The sequence below is a fragment of the Alosa sapidissima genome, chromosome 9 (genome assembly GCF_018492685.1).
Source record: "Alosa sapidissima isolate fAloSap1 chromosome 9, fAloSap1.pri, whole genome shotgun sequence".
NCBI lineage: Eukaryota > Metazoa > Chordata > Actinopteri > Clupeiformes > Clupeidae > Alosa > Alosa sapidissima.
Window position 1 is genome coordinate 25,998,472 of NC_055965.1, and position 16,987 is coordinate 26,015,458.

The window sequence follows — 16,987 nt, forward strand, 5'->3', positions numbered from 1 at the left end:
CCCTGGGTAAGTACACATGTTCCATGGCTAATACGAGAGAATGCAGTGAATACAATAGAGATATGAGAGATGTTTTATATGCTGATATAGATAATAGAGTGTAATTTCTGCATCTTTGTACATCTCATGGTTTAGTGATATACAGAGACCAGAGTCTAACAGTTTGAGTGAAATAATCATTTGATGCAGAAAGAGGAATAAATGTGATGTAATAATCACAGCTCAATGAAACAATGTAGTTCAGTGTGAATAGTACAGTGGTTCTCAACGTGTGGGCTGAGTCCCACTGTGGGATGGGAATGAAAAGGAGGACATTGGTTTTGTTTTTATCTCTATCTTCATAATGCCTTTTTTGACAAGGAAGATTATTAAAATAGCCACACACAAAAGTAGGAGTCCTAAACAGAGCGACATATGAATTAAAATAACATCAGATCCAGTGGACCGAGACAGGAAATGTAACGTGGAACCAAAATGCGAAACTAATATTTTAACGTTACCATTTTGCCGGGGTGATGGGGTCAGTTGGGGCTTGGAAATTCCCCACCTCCAAAGGGGGAATGAAAAAAATTGTTTGTGAACCACTGGAATTTTACAAGATATATTGCCTAAATGTAGAGCAAGAGTCTTGACTTTCCACTTGGGGATCAATAAAGTATCTATCTATCTATCTATCTATCTATCTAGCAAGGAAGGGATTAAGACTAAAAGAGTTCTTCCTAGAATAAAAGATGATCCCCACACCTCCTTTGCCCATAATGTTAAAGTAACGATCCAGGAAGAAAGCCCTTCCTGGTAGCCTCTTGCCCTTCCAGACCAACCCAGCTGCAAAACAGAGTGCAGCGTCTGCAGCGTGGGCAGCTGTGGGTAAGGTGTGACCCATAGACTAGTCTATGGTGTGACCAGCTCGGCTAAACCACAGAAGCAGCAAAGGACATTAGCCAGACTACTGCTGTTAGGGGAACACACATCAGCCCTGAGATGGGCTATTACAACAAGGGGCCTGTTTATAGGCCTTTGCAGACAACTTTTCAGGTAACACTTTATTTTAATGTGTCGCTGTTACAGTGTACCTACCTAATTAGGTACAGTGGTACAACCTGTGTAACAACATGTACTATCAGGTACTATCATTGTACTTGCATTATGTATTTGTGGGTACCTACATATAGTTGTTACATTGTAATACTGAGTGCTTTTACAAAACTTTGCCAATTTGCCTAAATTTTCATCAGAGGCAAAGAGCTGACCTGACCTGCTGGATGGGGTAAATCTGCCCATGATAGATTTGATATACAAACCATTCTTAGCTCCAGTCAAGGCCTTATTGTCTTCAGTGTACATACAGTGTTAAATTTCAGTGAGACCAGCCAAGTCTGTATCTTCCCAGCATGTTGATGCAGGTGAGCAGCTTGAGTTTAAATGTTCACAGCTTTTCATACAGGACACCTTTACTTATAGTTGTGTGAGGGAAGTAGTTATATGATGTGTGGTTTGAATTGCAGGTGCAGATGTTTCTGCTCTGAATGTCTGTCAGCCTCACAGATCCCCCAGCAGCTTTTCTATAAATAGAGAGTGCATGTGCAGCTCAGGGTGAACTGTGAACCACGTGGCAGAACATGCAGGGCATTAGCATTAATGACAGTTAATGAAATGGAGAGTTTAGTCTATGGCTAAGTTTAATTGATTATCCATAATGATATTAAAGATATTAAAGAAGCCCTATGCAATAATTTTAGCAAAATGACCTTAATTATGCAGGTTCAGAGTTGTTCTGATGGTTCTACAACACTTTTTGGGTTGTAAAAACACAAAGTTGTGCTTCGTCTCCCTCTATCGCTTCTCCACGGAAAAAACAAATATGCAACTTTCTGAACCCGGACCGGGTAAATCCGGATGTGAGTAAGCGGAGTATCTAATCGCGCCTCGAAAATGTGTCATGTGTCTATGTCATGAAAAATGCGAGCCCAAATCCGGCGAAAACCCAGAAACAGTGAAGGAATAACCAGACCTGCATAGGGCTTCTTTAACAATTCTGGAAAGAAAACCCATACTGATAGTCTCTTGCTCTTGCAGACAAATCCAGCCACAAAAAAATAGTGCATGGGTAAAGTGTGACCTGCTCAGCTAAATCACCGAAGCAGCAAAACAGGAAGACTGCTGCTGTCAGGGACAATAACTTTTGTTTGTATCATGAGACTGTATAGTTGCTTTACAACATGGCAGCTGTTTGCAAAGCAGGCAGCAAAGTGGCCTACTGGTTAGCGCTTCGGCCTTGTAACCGGAGGGTTGCCGGTTCGAACCCCGACCAGTAGGCACGGCTGAAGTGCCCTTGAGCAAGGCACCTAACCCCTCACTGCTCCCTGAGCGCCGCTGTTGTTGCAGGCAGCTCACTGTGCCGGGATTAGTTTGTGCTTCACCTCACTGTGTGTTTACTGTGTGCTGAGTGTTTCACTAATTCACGGATTGGGATAAATGCAGAGACCAAATTTCCCTCAAGGGATCAAAAGAGTATATATACTTATAAACTCACTTTATCCTCAGAGCAGAAGGTATAGCAAGCGCAAGTGCAAGAGTGCAACTTGAGTTTTGACTCTTTTCCTACAGGACACCTTTATTATATTATGATGTGTGGTTTGAATTGCAGGTTTTTCTGGTCAAGAATGGGAGGTGACTAGGAGTCATAACAGTATCTGTGCTGTGAGTGGATCATCAGTGGTCATGCCATGCTCATTCACTCCCCCTGCTGGTCAAACTGTTACTAAAGTCTACTGGGTGATCAACTATGTATTGGGGTTCCTACCCCCTGATATTTTCTATACCCCACAATATGTGGGTCGAGTGCAGTACAGTAGAGATAATGAAACTGATTGCACACTGACTCTGAGTAATGTGAGAGTCACAGATACAGCTCAATATTATGCCCGGATTGAAACAAATTCAAGGAACACAATATCACATTATGTCAACCTCACTGTCAAAGGTAAAGTCAACAGGTAGAATACAATATCTTCTAATGAGTCGTTTAGTTGTTGTCTAATGTTGAATTCCTCATCTTGATTTCTTCTACAACATTACAGATCTTGCAGTCCAGATTTCTGGACCAGCAATTGAGGGACATGAAGTAAAACTGAGCTGCAAGCATTGCATTTTGGGACATTTAATGTGGAGAAAGAATGGGGACATTTTCTCTGATGCACAAACAAGCGACAAAGAGCTGATACTCCACATCAGCACTGATGATGAGGGCAACTATTCCTGTGCATTAAAAGGCCTCGAGGATCATCCATCTCCTCCAGTGAAGCTTAATATCATGTGTGAGTAAACATGGAACATGCTTGGACCATGTATTGCTTATTGGAACAAACCATTATGTTATCTACATTGATGGTTAATTAGTGAAAAATGTGAATTCTTATGTGAAATATAACTCTTGAAGACCCTCCAAAGAACACCTCAGTTTCTGTCAGTCCTGCTGGTGATGTACTTGAGGGCGCTTCAGTGACTCTGACCTGCAGCAGTGTTGCCAACCCACCTGTGAAGGGCTACACCTGGTACAGGCAGACTGGAGATGAAACTACTGAAGTAGGCTCAGGGGAGACCATCACCTTCACTCTGAACACCACCACTGCTGGACCTTACCACTGTGAGGCTACAAATCAAATTGCCTCTCAGAACTCCTCTGCAGTTAATGTCTCTTTGGCAGGTAAATATTTATTTAATTGCACTGCTAGTTGCACTGCTAGTGCCCATGACTCCATAATGTGTGTGTGTGTTTATGAACCAGGTTCATGGAGGCAGCATGTAGCTCTGATTGCAGGAGGGGCTGTTCTCCTCACTATTGCCCTCATAGTGGTCCTTGCTGTTGTTATGTCTCGGTGAGTGTTCAAACAAACTCCCTGTTCTACAATCCAGCTCTGATACATATCAGTAAATCATAGTATATCACATATGTTGTCTTATATCATATTTTATATATGTTGCCTGTGTGTTTATTTTATTTTCTCAAAGGAGGGAGAGGAACATGCTCAGCTCAACTAGTGACTCAAGGACCAGAGACATAAACACACAGGTGCGTCATCAGGTGATTACACAATCACCACTACTACCTTTGGGAACACAAATGAATTGTACTAAAGGGAACACTTTTGCCCTTTTCACTAGCTGGGAGGTACCACTTTCAAAACCATGCACGCAGTTGTTGTCCATTTGTACACTGCCAAGTGCACCATCCTCATATGTTCAGCTGATGCTGTATTGGTCTCTACTGAACATCTGTGCTGATATGGATTACCCATCATGCATTGCATTACTGAAATAAAAACCTTGCTTCCCTGCAGGGTTCTGCTGATGCCCAGAGGGTGGACTCAGGTGACCCAGCTGATGCCCAGTACGCCAGCGTGCAGTTCAAGAGTTCCAGAAAGCAGCAGGACTCCACAGTCCAGCTGCAGCAGGAGGAGGTGGTGTACGCAACAGTCCACTTCTGAAACTACTTGAATTTCGGGTTTTTAATGAAAATCCATGTATCTTCAAAAATGAAAAAGCAACCAAAAAATGGTCACAGTTCTCACTGCTTCATTTCCACTTTAAGATGGCCTTTCACATAGTTTTTTTTTTTCCACAGGCGGTCAGATTGTTGAATAGCTGATGCACTTTCTTGCACTATGCACTTTATGTCTGTTGTTTTTTTTTTGTCTGTTGTATGTTTCCTTGTCTGTTATACTGCATGTGAGTGGTGGAGCAAAATGCATTTCATTGTATTGTAGGCTCACTATACATATGACAATAAACCCAACTTGAACTTGAACTTGAACTTGAACACAGTACACAGCACACTTCTCATTACATTATGCATCCCCGTCAATGTCAGTCGCAAATCACAATATTAACTAACACAATTATCTAATTGCAAAAGCTACAAATAATTCTGCTCAGTTAATCTTGTCATATTTGGACTTTTATATTGATGTGATCCTCCTTGACTATGCCACTTCTGATTGGCTAGCAAAGCAAGGAAGAAGTAACCCCACGACCAGTGTCATGTAAATAGGACAATTTTGGAGTTCTTTGACACTTTTGGGAGATGGATCTGCCGACCTCAGTGAGCTACCGAGTTACTCCACGCACAGAGACGAGAGGCATGTAACATCCTATCCAACTCTGTTGTGAGTTCCTTTAATGTTCACGTTGGACATTGAGAGCAGGGGAATTCTTGGAATATACTAAGCCTCACGGTGGTCCAGTAGTGGTCATGGTCAGAGTGAAGGTGTTGTTCTATCCTGCACTTGCTTCAGTAGTTTCACTTCTCTAATCGCTGATGGGTAACCATAATCCACATGAGCAATCAGTACAGACACACGGGTCCCCCGATTACACACCTGTGAATTCCTGACTGTGCTGCCAGAGACGATGGTTGAGTTGGACATATTCTTCTTCCTTCTTTAAAAACAAAAACAAAAACACTCAGGTAGAGCATACGTGTCAGAGCTCTATCAGGCTCGAAAAATAGAGCAGTGTTTTCCTGAGTATTCGTAATAAATATGTGTTTGTTACTCACCGGGACATGAGAACAGCCAGGACCACGATGAGAACTGTGAGGAAAGCAACAACTCCTCCTGCTATCGCAGCCATACTTTGCCATCCCGAGCCTGAATTATAAACAAACACAATCCTGCATGAGACCATGAGTATTGAAACGTTTTAGAAATGAAAACACATCAGACACACTGATGCTATAAGGCTGATTTATAATGATAAACAGCCTAGCATAACTCCATGGATATTAAATCCAAATATAAATAAATGACCAAAGATGCAGGAGAAGGTGAGTATCTCATAAAGGATCTCTATTGGGACAAAGTTGTGAGGAATTAATAATGTTTACCTGCCAGTGAGACCTTAAGAGCATGGGAATCCTCTGAGGAAATCCTATTTTTGGCCTCACAGTGGTAAAGTCCAACAGTGGTGGAGTTCAGAGTGAAGGTGATGGTCTCCGCTGATCCTACTTCAGTAGTTTCATCTCCAGTCTTCCTGTACCAGGTGTACTGTAGCTCTCCACTGGTGGGTTGGCATCACTGCTGCAGGTCAGAGTCACTGAAGTGCCCTCTAGTATCTCATCAGCAGGACTGACAGAAACTGAGATTTTCTTTGGAGGATCTAGAACATACATATTTGACATAAGAATACACAAACAATGGATGTAGGTTTGCCCACATTATGTATTACTTTGTTAGGGGAGTAATGTAATACTTTTGTTTTACAAACTGTTTGTTAAAGTCAGTCGTTCACAGATGTACTCTTGTACTCACACAGGACATCAAGCTTCACTGGAGGAGATGGACTTTCCACTTGGTGATTTAATACACATGAGTAGCTGCCTGCATCCTCAATCCTGACGTTGTAGAATATCAGCTCGTTGTTGTTTGTTGATGTGCCAGGTAAGACTTCCTCATCCTTTTTCCACATAAACATGGAGTTTTGTCTCAAGGTGCATTGGCTAGTACAGCTCAGTTTAACATATTCCCCCTCAACTTCTGTTCTAGACATCTGGACTACAAGGTCTGTAAAGTCTTAGAGGGACATAATAATAATGTCAGTACACAGTATCTTCAAAATCATTAGGAAATAATCTGGCGAGTTCAGTCACTGTTACAATGCATGACTGTTGACTAAATGCTAAGATTTCTTATCTTGACTTCAGTCTTCTTTAGTTTTTGGTGCTCATATCTCCTTACTATGGAACCCTGGAGGTGTGTAGTTTATATCCAGAGAATATGCACTGATTTTACTTAATTGTGTGCTCATTTTCCTAATTTGTGCTCTCAATTTGGTAAATCATGCACACATTTTACTAAAGTGTGTACATGTTTTTGTAAAATGAGTGCCCATCTTAATCAAATTAGCTTACAGCTCAGTTTAACATATTTTCCCTCAATTGCTGTTCCAAAAGTGTGGACAACCAGGCCTGTAGTGGAGGTAATATGATATCAGAATAATGTTGAGAGTATTAACCAAGTATTAACCAAGGTTTATACATTGATTTATACATTGAAAACAAAACAAAAATCCTCTCTAAGGTTAGTACATGGGGGCAGCTAAGAATGTCATGAAATAATGTAGGTAAATGGTATCTACAAATCCTCTATTAGTCTGAGGAGTTGAGGAGTTAGGAGTTTAGCATTATACTGTAACTGTTAAAATGCATGTCTAATGGTAATATGTATTGTATTGACTTAGCTTTCTTCTTTGTGCTTAGTATACATGTCTGATATAATGAAGTTGTTTGCTTTTGCCTTTGACGATGAGGGTGACACCAGCTGATTGCCAATTTTCCCCTGGTGTTGTTGTTTGAATCCTGGTATAATAGTCAGCTGTATCTGTGACTCTCACATCACTCAGCATCAATGTGCAGGTTTTCTTCATATCTGTATTGTATTGCACTCGACCTGTATACTCTGTTTTATCTAAGAGATCAGCTAATGGCACGTTCTTTCGGGCATTAATTCCCAGAAGACTTTATTGACTATGAGATGAGGTTTATTCTGATGAGTGAAAGAGCAGGGCATCTCCACTGTCAGTGTTCATTCACTTTCAGACATGAGAAACAGCTGTTAGGTGTCATCAGATCAGTTCAGTATTAATGAACATATGAACAGAAATAACACTCAGTTTACCAGTATGTACAGCACATTGACCTTTGAAACCCTGGACCATCACAGCAGTAAAGTACAACAGAGGCACCTGTATTCTAACTACTAACTAACTAACATGCTCTCTAATTGGGGTGTACGGGCATACTTCATGCTACATACTTCATTGTAAAATAACTTCATAAAAAGTGTGTGTGCGTGTGTGTGTTATGTCCCTTATCTACCCTTTGGTGGTGCTGTTTCCCCGTTTGTTTGTTTGTGTTGCATAGTAGCATGCTCTGTAATTGTGTACGGGTGAGACCTGTTGCGGGTGGGTGGAGCCAGCCCTTTAAAAACACACCAGCCCTTGACTTCAGGAGAGAGTTGTGTTCTGGCTAACACGCCTTCCTGCAGTTTTTCTTACTTTGGTGTCCTATTTTCCCTTTTGTTTATGTACTTATTGTTAAATAAACAACCCTAGAAAACTAGCCCATTTGGTCATCTATGTTGTAGCCAGTGCGCCAGGCTATAACTGTTTGAGTGTGAGTGTGTGACTGCAAACTCATTATCTGATGCAGATTCAAAGCATAACTTAATATCCGACTCAACTCGACAGAGACTTTGTGCTGTACTTTCCTCTGAACCTTTCTCCTTCTTTTAGTCTCTCAGACACACACACACACACACACACACACGCACAGGCTCTCATTCTCACACACACACACAGGGCCGTCACAATGGGGGTTATGTCCCAGGACATAGTGCACTGACCTCTTCCAGGAGCTGAGGCTATAGGCTATTCGAGATGTAATTCCAAGATGTGTTACGCTACTGCACTTATAACTTAAAAAGATTGAACGAACCTTCCCAAATTTTGAAAATGGGATTAGTGATTGGCATCGGGTGAACGTAGCTTTTCGAAGTTGAAACGCTATTAAAAACTATTTGTGCACCTCACAAACCCCCCTCACCCCCCCACCCCCCCGCGACGGCCCTGCACACACACGCGCGCTCTTACTTAGCCCTTGCCTAACGCTGCCTTGAGGACAACGTTGGGGGCTTAAAACACCAAGAAACACGGCCCTGCACACACACACACACACATACACACACAAAGACGCGTACACAGACACGCGCACACTATTTCACCAACGCAAAAGCTGGCACAGAACAACCACAACCACAGTTTCTTCAGCCTGAATGGCTTGTTTTCTCAGACATGACTAATACACACATACAAGGAAATTAAACTACACATGTAAATAACACTCTTAATATATCCTGTCACTGAACATGTCTACATGTTAATTCCTATTTGATGTACTATGTACCGATCATGACTCATGACACACCATGATTTGGTTTCTCAAGTCTTCAACATCAGCAGTTATGGCACCCATTGTTTATTTTACTATTACAGCTACTATTACTATTAACACCTCGAATGTGCATAAAAGTAATGCAAGAGATTACTAATAAGGCAGCTCACAAATGTAGATTAGGAAGATGGCTTACTGAACTTACTCTCAGTCTTGACAAACGATAATTTCCCTTATGTTGTTAGCAGAGTTAATAAACACAGTGCAGTTTTACTGCTTAGATTATGAGACTCAGAGACAGTAATTTACCTTAGCATTGACATTATGTTGAAATGTGAAATATCATTTTGCCGCAAATTCTCACCATAGAAGGTTGCAGATGGGTCGTAGTCCTGGTCGTGTGTGCAGAACAAGTTGTTCTCTACTCAATACGGAATACTTTGAGGTTGAACTGACAAACAAAACGCTGCCAATGAACAGCAAGTGTGCAGTGGTTGACAAGTTGACACAGTACGATAAAAAAAAAGCTTCCTGACAAGTTAATGACTTTTGTTGACCGTTATGTTTCATGGTCATTTTTATGCGTTGCTTGGCTTGTATTTTTTTTTTTGCATTTATGTAACACTACTGCACAAGCATGTTCAGCTTACAGTATCTCTGAATCTCTGATCACCATACAGAGTGGAACACGTAGTCAATCTCTCTCTCTCTCTTTCTTTATTTCTCTATCTCTCTCTCTCTCTCTCATTGTGTAAAAGTACAAGTCCCCCCTGATATTGGATGATACATGCTTCAGAAACATGTCTAAAATTAAAATTATTCATATGTTGATGTGTTCATGTTGAGGTACCATAATTCAAAATCCCCTTGTTATTGTCCCATAGGAAAAATCACATTGTGTAAAAGTACAAGTGCTTTCCCCCTGATATGGGATGATCACCATACAGAGTGGACGCATACATGTAGTCAATCTCTCTCTCTCTCTCTCTCTCTCTCTCTCTCTCTCTCTCTCTCTCAATGTGTAAAAGTACAAGTGATTGATTCCCCCCCTGATATGGGATGATACATGCTTCAGAAACATGTCTAAAATTAAAATGAGCCCAAGCAGCTCTGCACTTTAGTAGAGAGCAACCCTTGTGGTGGACTGATATACAGGAACTAACAGCGATGACACTGTTTTTTTTTAGCACCTCTTCTTTGTGTGTACTTCGGAGGACAGTAACATAGAACAGAACCTTTATGAATCTCTGGGAGGTGTATGAAGGATGCCTTATGAATATATATATATATATATATATATATATATATATATATATATATATATATATATATACTGTATATTCATAATTATATATAAAAATATCTACTTGTGTGCACACACAAAAAAAGGCAAATACATACACACACACACACACACACACACACACACACACTCACATGCACTCCATGGCACATGCCTGTTCTTTGCTGTCCTTGACAAGTCCCTCCTGATATTGGATGATACATGCTTCAGAAACATGTCTAAAATTAAAATTATTCATATGTTGATGTGTTCATGTTGAGGTGCCATAATTCAAAATCCCCTTGTTATTGTCCCATAGGAAAAATCACCATATACCGGATCTCAAAGATGGCAGCTTTTTTGCAGGCGAACTTAAGAGGTCTATTATCATCTACTTACTCTAAAATTCCTGCTCTATCTCTGTCTGTTTGCATGAATAGACTAGGTGCACGAAAGGTTCTTTCTGTACGCTCATGTATTTCTGATGGAGCGTTAACTGTGTTGTAACAGCATAGTCTGTTGTATTCTGCTTCTTACATCGTCACTCCGACACTGAATATTTTAGTTGCTCAATAATAACAATTTTAACACAAGCATACATACATACTTCTTTATCGTTAAGTGCTGATTCACTACTCACCCAAACGGGTCCGTGTAGGCACTAATTGCATTAACAATAGCGGCAGGTTCAGAAACACCTGGCTGCACCGGACACAAACAAACGCACAGAGAGCCTTTCATGCACAGAGCCTATTTTACCTCTGTATAGCACCCATGCAGTGTTACATTGACACCTCGACCAAAAACCAAAACAGTTGATTGTAACAGTTGAAAACAGTAAACAGTTTTATTTACAAAATAGTGGGAAATACTTTTGCATGGGAAATGAGCAAAGTAATATCTAATATCTGTATAAAAATCACAATACTAAAAACAAGAAGTGTATAACTCTCTCATGCAGAATGGCTTACATTAAGAAACAATAGAACTGGCTCAGGAGTACAACAGTGTCAACTCCTGAATTCAAATGTACTGATAAAATCAGTAAAATATCAGTAATGAAAAGCTTGAACAGCTTTATAGTTCTATGGCCACAAGGGGTCCCCTGTCATTTGTCTCATTTACACCGGCAACCAGCTTAAAATCTTATTTTAAAAGATTCCCCCTCTAGACGGTCTCTACATGCCAGGGAGTTTTCAGAGGTGTCTGTGTTCATGTAGTTAGATGATGATAAAAGGGAGAGAGAAAGAGAAGAACATGGAATAGTACACAAGCGGCATTCAAAGGAAAGCAAGGAAATTGGAAATGACTGAAATGCAGTTAGAATATAACTTGATGTGTACAGAAATAAGCTTGATTATATAAACATTCTCCTAAGGACAGCTTATCAGAAAAAAAAGACACTTTGTTATAATCTCTAATAAAGATGGACTTCTTGAATGATTATTCCTGTTCTACTGTTCCCCAAGATTAGTTGGGTCTTGCTCCAACACTGCTGTAGATCACAGAGAGCTCCCCCTCTGGTTTGTTAGGAGAACTGCAGGGAGACATCAATGACGATTTTCCCACGACACTCCCCCTCTGGTTGGTTGGGAGAACTGCAGGGTGACATCAATGACAGAGAGCTCAGCTCGCCCTAAATATGCTAACGACAAAAAAAAAAAAAAAACATTTACTAAATTGAGAGGTTTCTGGTCTTTGAATGTCACATCTTACCCCTGTGCTGCTCTGGCCTTTTTGATCTGGACACTGGCGTACTGGACGTCGTCCTCCTGGGCTCCTGCAGACTCTCTGAAACACTTGGGCAGGACACAGGCATACAGACCGTCATCCTCTGCTGCTCCTCCTGCCGTCTGTCTGGAGCGTTTGGGCTGGACATTGGAGTACTGGACATCCTCCTCTGGGGCTCCTGCAGACTCTCTGGAACACTTGGGTAGGACACGGGCATACTGGACGTCCTCCTCTGGGGCTCCTGCAGACTCAGCACTGGGGGGACCAGCAGCTCTGCTGCGGCTGGTTCTCTGGATGTCAGCGTTGGGAAACTGAACATCATCTCCATCCTGATGAGAGGATTAGAGTCATGACATCATTTAGCATGCTAACCGTCCTTATTTTCCCCTTTTCTTTGTATTTGGTCTCTGGAACCCTGTATGGCATGAAATACTGCACCTAATAATTTAGATTGGGAAAACAATGCATACAATTTATACACTGATAACCAAAAAAACAACTCACCTTCTTCCTGGTTCCACCAGCATTCGTCCTTTGGCGCCTGTTAATATGTGATGACTCATATTAATGAATCAAATGTCAATGTGAAAGTGACTGTAGCAGAGAAGATCAGTACTGACCTGATCCAGACCAGCACACAGATCAGACCTGCAGCTCCACAGACTGAGACTCCTGCTACCACATACAGTACAGGACTATGGGCTCCTGTGAGGGACACAAAAGGGATCAGGGAAAGAATTTTGAAAGGTACAAGCACAATAAGCACAAGCACATGGACAGACACACACACACACACACACACGCACACACACATGCAAGAAGACGCTAAAACACACAAACAAACAAAAAGACAAGTGTTTAAGAGAGACAGAATAGCATACCCACCTGTAACTCTAATGGACACAGCAGGTCCATTGAGGTCTCAGCTCCATATTTATTCCTGGCCACACAGTAGTACTGTCCTCCATCCTCAGAGCTGATGTTAGTGATGCTGTACTGCTGTCCTGATCCTACTGGAGTGGACTCATTCACCTTAAACCAGGTGTAGCTCTCCACTGGTGGGTTGGCATCACTGCTGCAGGTCAGATTCACTGAAGCGCCCTTGGTTACATTCACATTAGGACTGACAGACACTGAGGTGCTTGTTGGAGGGACTGGAGAAATGGGATTAGTATAATAGTATAATAAATCAATGAATGAAAAATAAAAGCACCAAATGAGCAATATCATTTTGTGCTTACACAAATACACACTTGTAAGCTGTAAGCAGTTCTATGACTACTAACAAGTAATACTCACACATGACGTTGAGCTTCACTGGAGTAGATGGATGTCCCTCATGGCCTTTTAGAGCACAGGAATAACCTCCCTCATCTTCAGTACTGACTCTCTGGAGGAGAAGCTCATAGTTGTCTGTTGGTTCACCAGGTAACTCTTCTCCATTCTTTCTCCATACCACTGTGGGTTTGCCATCCAATCATTATTGCAGCTCAGCTTCACCTGACGACCTTTCATCACAGGTGTGGGGATCGAAACGGTCAGGCCTAAGAGAGGAGAAGTGGAGTTTAGTGAGAAGTGAGATTCTGGATATGCAGGTTGTCATGTCTTGTCAATAGTTGTGAACAGACAATATATTTATAACGTTGAATCAGGACAAAACTCACCTGTGACTGACAATTGCACTGAAGAGCAGCTCTGCCATTTGTCTTTGCCAGCTATAATTCTTGCCCAATAACTAGCCCTGTCTATGAACTTCACATCCGTGAGTTTTAATGTGCATCTGTTCTTATTGTTGTTCTTCTTCTTCCAATAGTACTTCACTCGTCCATGGTAAGATGGATTATCAGCAATATCAGGAGGGTCTTTTCCTTCTTTAGCATTTATCAGCCAGAAGACGTTAGTTGCTTTTTTACCAGCCGAGGGAGTGAGAGAGCAGGGCATGACCACTGATGATCCTCTCACTGCACAAATGTGGTGGTCAGTGAGTATTACCCAATCCTTTTCAGGACACACTTTTTCAGGACTCTCACTGAGGACATCTAAAAGACACATTAGAGTAAAAAAATACTTGCAGTGCAATGTGTATCCCTGTCTCACTTCCAAAGTAATGCATTGTGTTTGATAAACTATAGTTGTTAAATTGTTCTTGTAACACATAACGACCAATCTCCTGTACTACTTTCACTAAGGACATCTAAAAGACCAATCATACAATATATTACTTTTTACACTATGGACATTAGTAAACAATACCTGACAAAATATGCAATGTATATTTGTATTAGAAATGAAGGGAAACTATGATAATGTATTTGTCACTCTTGTCTTCTCTTCAATCTCATCATCACTACTTACACATTATGATGACCAGCATGAGAGGCGGGACAAAAGAGTCCAAGAGTGCAGCCTTCATGTTGCAAACGCTGTTTCTTGTAGCCTATAATATTACATGTTATATCATGTTATAAAATAGTTTCATATTCAGGGTTAATGGATGTGTTCATTCCATTTGTATGTTTATACTCTGTATGTATGTATTCTCTCTCTCTCTCTCTCTCTCTCTCTCTCTCTGTGTGTGTGTGTGTGTGTGTGTGTGTGTGTGTGTGTGTGTGTGTTTGCATGTGTGCCTGTGTGTGTGTGTGTGTGCTATGCATGTTACGTAATGGGTGTATATGTGTGTCATATGGAAGCATGCTCTTAACTCATTAGCACTTCCAAAAACATAAGCAGGTTCTCTCTGTGTAAAGTGCTGTATCCAGTAGGAACATGAGGAAGAACTTACCACAACAGTGATATCACTCCAAGCGTGTGTTGGGTTCAGGTCAGTGAATAAGTAACAGCTCAGTATCACAAACGTACCGAGTAGTGTACAGTCCGTAAATGAGTCCAAGCAGCTCTGCACTTTAGTAGAGAGCAACCCTTGTGGTGGACTGACATAGAGGAACTAACAGCGATGATGCTGTTTCTTTTTTTTCTTGTACTCTGGGGGACAGTTACATAGAATAGAACCTCTGGGAGGTGTATAAAGGATGAAATATGAATTCTATAAATTGTAATTCCATTAAAGTATGATATCCATGTAAGCACTGCATGTATTTATGTATGCTGCCCAACATACAGTAGGCCTTGCATGTCTACCTTTCTTACGCTCTCTAAGGCTGTGTGTGTGTGTGTGTGTGTGTGTGTGTGTGTGTGTGTGTGTGTGTGTGTGTGCGTATAGCCTATGTGTGTGTGTGTGTGTGTGTGTGAGAGAGAGAGAGAGAGAGAGAGAGAGAGAGAGAGAGAGAGCGTATGTGTGTATGTGTGTGTACTGTATGTGTGTGTGTGTTTGTGTGTGTCTGTGAGCGATGTAGGTTAATGTACTGCATGTGTATACATGTTCATGTTCAAATCTCTCTTTACTCACTAACCCTTCCAGAAACATAAGCATACAGTAAGCATACATATAAAGAACATGTTGTACAGATAGCTTGCTGTGAACTACTATGAACTGCTATGAACTGAGTTCAGTTAGAACATAAAAAAGAACTCACCAGAAGAGTGTTAACAGCCCAAGTGTGTGTCAGGTGTAGGTCAGTGAATAAGCAACAGCTCACTATCAGAAACCTACTGGGGAGAGCGCTGAGTTCAGTCCGTAAATGACCAACAGCAACCCGGAACTTCACTATAAAAGAAAAGGTGCACTGGACACAAGCAGAAGTAACACAAGCTGCTTCTTATTCATCACGCCCCTGATCCACAGATAGAGAGTGTGAACTATTTGCTCATAGGAAAGGAACAACTGTCCTTTTTCATGTTCTATATGATGCAACATGTCTAAAAAACATACTAACAAATCACACTAAATGCCCACGAAATGCTATTCATTGCAATGATGAAATAGTTCATCCATAAGGAAAATGGCGTTGTGGTTTTAGACAAAATTCTTCAGAGTGAACTGTATGCATTATAATGTCCTTTAAGCCTGGCAAAAGCCCAGTCATCAACTTCAGATCATAAGTCCACACGTGGGGGAACTCCACTGACCGGCAGAGTGCCCTTTGCTGGATGTGAAGTACAATGTCTCCACATAGAATCACATCACATACACAAAAGAATGGCCTATTTAACAGCATGATATAGGTTTCAGAACAGGCATGTCTGTATTTTGAGCATTACAAAGTCCAAGAGTCTAATAGGACGGGCACCGCTTGTCCGTTGCCTCAGGTGTGTCCTCCATCGAAGCTCTAGCTGTGTCTCACCTGGTGGTGGGTCAGGTGCCTTTAGAACACCGGTGCCGCTGATGATAAGCCCCTGATTCTGTCCAACGATGCAGGTCCAGACTCCCAGTGGTCATTAATCACCATTAGGGGGCTCTATTGGACTATAAGGCACAGATGGCACATTTTCACAGTAGTCTAGTTGCATCCCTCATAGACCCAGACATGTTGAGTACCCTCAAGTTGTATCGCAGAAATGACATCTATAGGCCTAGTGGATGCAATTCAACTTGGTTGCTCAAAGTTGCACTTTGGGCAATTTGCATAGGAAAAAGAAGGTGATCAGCTCAGCTAGTGACTCCAGGAACACACAGAACAAAAGATAAAAAATTCAGTTCACAGTTCAAAAATGGTGTCACTGTCCAAATAATTATGGACCTTACTGTATGGTATCTAACAGTGTGATAACACCCCCTAGTGGTGGTTAATGGTGATTGCACCTGAAATACAACATGGGTTCATCAGAGGGGACTGCAGGGGAGGAGCTACTGACATACACACAACAACAACACACTGACAAACACTGACAAACACTGATGTGCAAGCACACACACACACACACACACACACACATACTAACACTGACAAACACAAACTGATGTGCATGGAAAAAACACGCACACACAGACGCACACACACACACAATAACACACACTAACAAACACCGATGTGATGTGCAAGCACACACACACACACACACACATACGAACACTGACAAACTAATGTGCATGGAAAAAATACACACACACACACACACACACACACACA

At 41.4% G+C, this 16,987-nt stretch overlaps 4 protein-coding genes across 9 annotated transcripts; 1 reads left to right on the top strand and 3 right to left on the bottom strand.

Moving 5' to 3' along the window:
- The first annotated feature begins 2,535 nt into the window (after positions 1-2,535).
- Positions 2,536-4,800, top strand: LOC121719529 (B-cell receptor CD22-like). Of its 2 annotated transcripts, none has more exons than XM_042105250.1 (6): positions 2,536-2,983; positions 3,081-3,317; positions 3,440-3,706; positions 3,788-3,878; positions 4,012-4,072; positions 4,341-4,800. In XM_042105250.1, exons 1-6 carry the CDS (start codon positions 2,722-2,724, stop codon positions 4,485-4,487), a joined length of 1,065 nt encoding a protein of 354 aa, XP_041961184.1. In that variant the 5' UTR covers positions 2,536-2,721; the 3' UTR covers positions 4,488-4,800. The 2 variants fall into 2 exon arrangements, with proteins under 2 accessions (XP_041961184.1, XP_041961185.1); XM_042105251.1 differs by having other exon boundaries at positions 3,440-3,646.
- A 355-nt stretch (positions 4,801-5,155) lies between these two features.
- Positions 5,156-7,505, bottom strand: LOC121719624 (B-cell receptor CD22-like). Its single transcript, XM_042105417.1, has 5 exons — positions 7,293-7,505; positions 6,309-6,569; positions 5,885-6,156; positions 5,558-5,648; positions 5,156-5,439 (listed from the first exon to the last, which is right to left on the bottom strand). The coding sequence occupies exons 1-3, from the start codon at positions 7,420-7,422 to the stop codon at positions 6,002-6,004; spliced, it is 546 nt and encodes a 181-aa protein (XP_041961351.1). The 5' UTR covers positions 7,423-7,505; the 3' UTR covers positions 5,156-5,439; positions 5,558-5,648; positions 5,885-6,001.
- A 4,252-nt stretch (positions 7,506-11,757) lies between these two features.
- LOC121718491 (B-cell receptor CD22-like) lies at positions 11,758-13,263 on the bottom strand. Its single transcript, XM_042103502.1, has 6 exons — positions 13,260-13,263; positions 12,842-13,114; positions 12,581-12,665; positions 12,465-12,501; positions 11,946-12,289; positions 11,758-11,827 (listed from the first exon to the last, which is right to left on the bottom strand). Exons 1-6 carry the CDS (start codon positions 13,261-13,263, stop codon positions 11,758-11,760), a joined length of 813 nt encoding a protein of 270 aa, XP_041959436.1.
- A 2-nt stretch (positions 13,264-13,265) lies between these two features.
- Positions 13,266-15,624, bottom strand: LOC121719612. Of its 5 annotated transcripts, none has more exons than XM_042105400.1 (5): positions 15,571-15,624; positions 14,743-14,942; positions 14,316-14,397; positions 13,625-13,999; positions 13,266-13,504 (listed from the first exon to the last, which is right to left on the bottom strand). In XM_042105400.1, the coding sequence occupies exons 3-5, from the start codon at positions 14,371-14,373 to the stop codon at positions 13,308-13,310; spliced, it is 630 nt and encodes a 209-aa protein (XP_041961334.1). In that variant the 5' UTR covers positions 14,374-14,397; positions 14,743-14,942; positions 15,571-15,624; the 3' UTR covers positions 13,266-13,307. The 5 variants fall into 5 exon arrangements, with proteins under 5 accessions (XP_041961334.1, XP_041961332.1, XP_041961330.1 ...); XM_042105398.1 differs by having other exon boundaries at positions 15,494-15,619; XM_042105396.1 differs by having other exon boundaries at positions 14,743-14,971; positions 15,494-15,619.
- Positions 15,625-16,987: the final 1,363 nt, after the last annotated feature.

Bases quoted from the DNA above. Each gene is read 5' to 3' on its own strand.
- LOC121719529 (XM_042105250.1), top strand. From the start codon at position 2,722: ATGCCATGCTCATTCACTCCCCCTGCTGGTCAAACTGTTACTAAAGTC. The intron at 2,984-3,080 runs GTAAAGTCAACA...ACAACATTACAG, and splicing joins TGTCAACCTCACTGTCAAAG to ATCTTGCAGTCCAGATTTCT. The intron at 3,318-3,439 runs GTGAGTAAACAT...TAACTCTTGAAG, and splicing joins AGTGAAGCTTAATATCATGT to ACCCTCCAAAGAACACCTCA.
- LOC121719624 (XM_042105417.1), bottom strand. From the start codon at position 7,422: ATGAAGAAAACCTGCACATTGATGCTGAGTGATGTGAGAGTCACAGAT. The intron at 6,570-7,292 runs GCAAAAGCAAAC...TGTCCCTCTAAG, and splicing joins TGTCACCCTCATCGTCAAAG to ACTTTACAGACCTTGTAGTC. The intron at 6,157-6,308 runs GTGAGTACAAGA...TGTATGTTCTAG, and splicing joins AGTGAAGCTTGATGTCCTGT to ATCCTCCAAAGAAAATCTCA.
- LOC121718491 (XM_042103502.1), bottom strand. The intron at 12,502-12,580 runs GTCAGTACTGAT...ACATATTAACAG, and splicing joins TGTGTGCTGGTCTGGATCAG to GCGCCAAAGGACGAATGCTG. The intron at 12,290-12,464 runs GTGAGTTGTTTT...TCCTCTCATCAG, and splicing joins CTGGTGGAACCAGGAAGAAG to GATGGAGATGATGTTCAGTT.
- LOC121719612 (XM_042105400.1), bottom strand. From the start codon at position 14,373: ATGAAGGCTGCACTCTTGGACTCTTTTGTCCCGCCTCTCATGCTGGTC. The intron at 14,000-14,315 runs GTAAGTAGTGAT...TGTGTCTTTTAG, and splicing joins CATGCTGGTCATCATAATGT to ATGTCCTCAGTGAGAGTCCT. The intron at 13,505-13,624 runs GTGAGTTTTGTC...CTCCTCTCTTAG, and splicing joins AGTGCAATTGTCAGTCACAG to GCCTGACCGTTTCGATCCCC.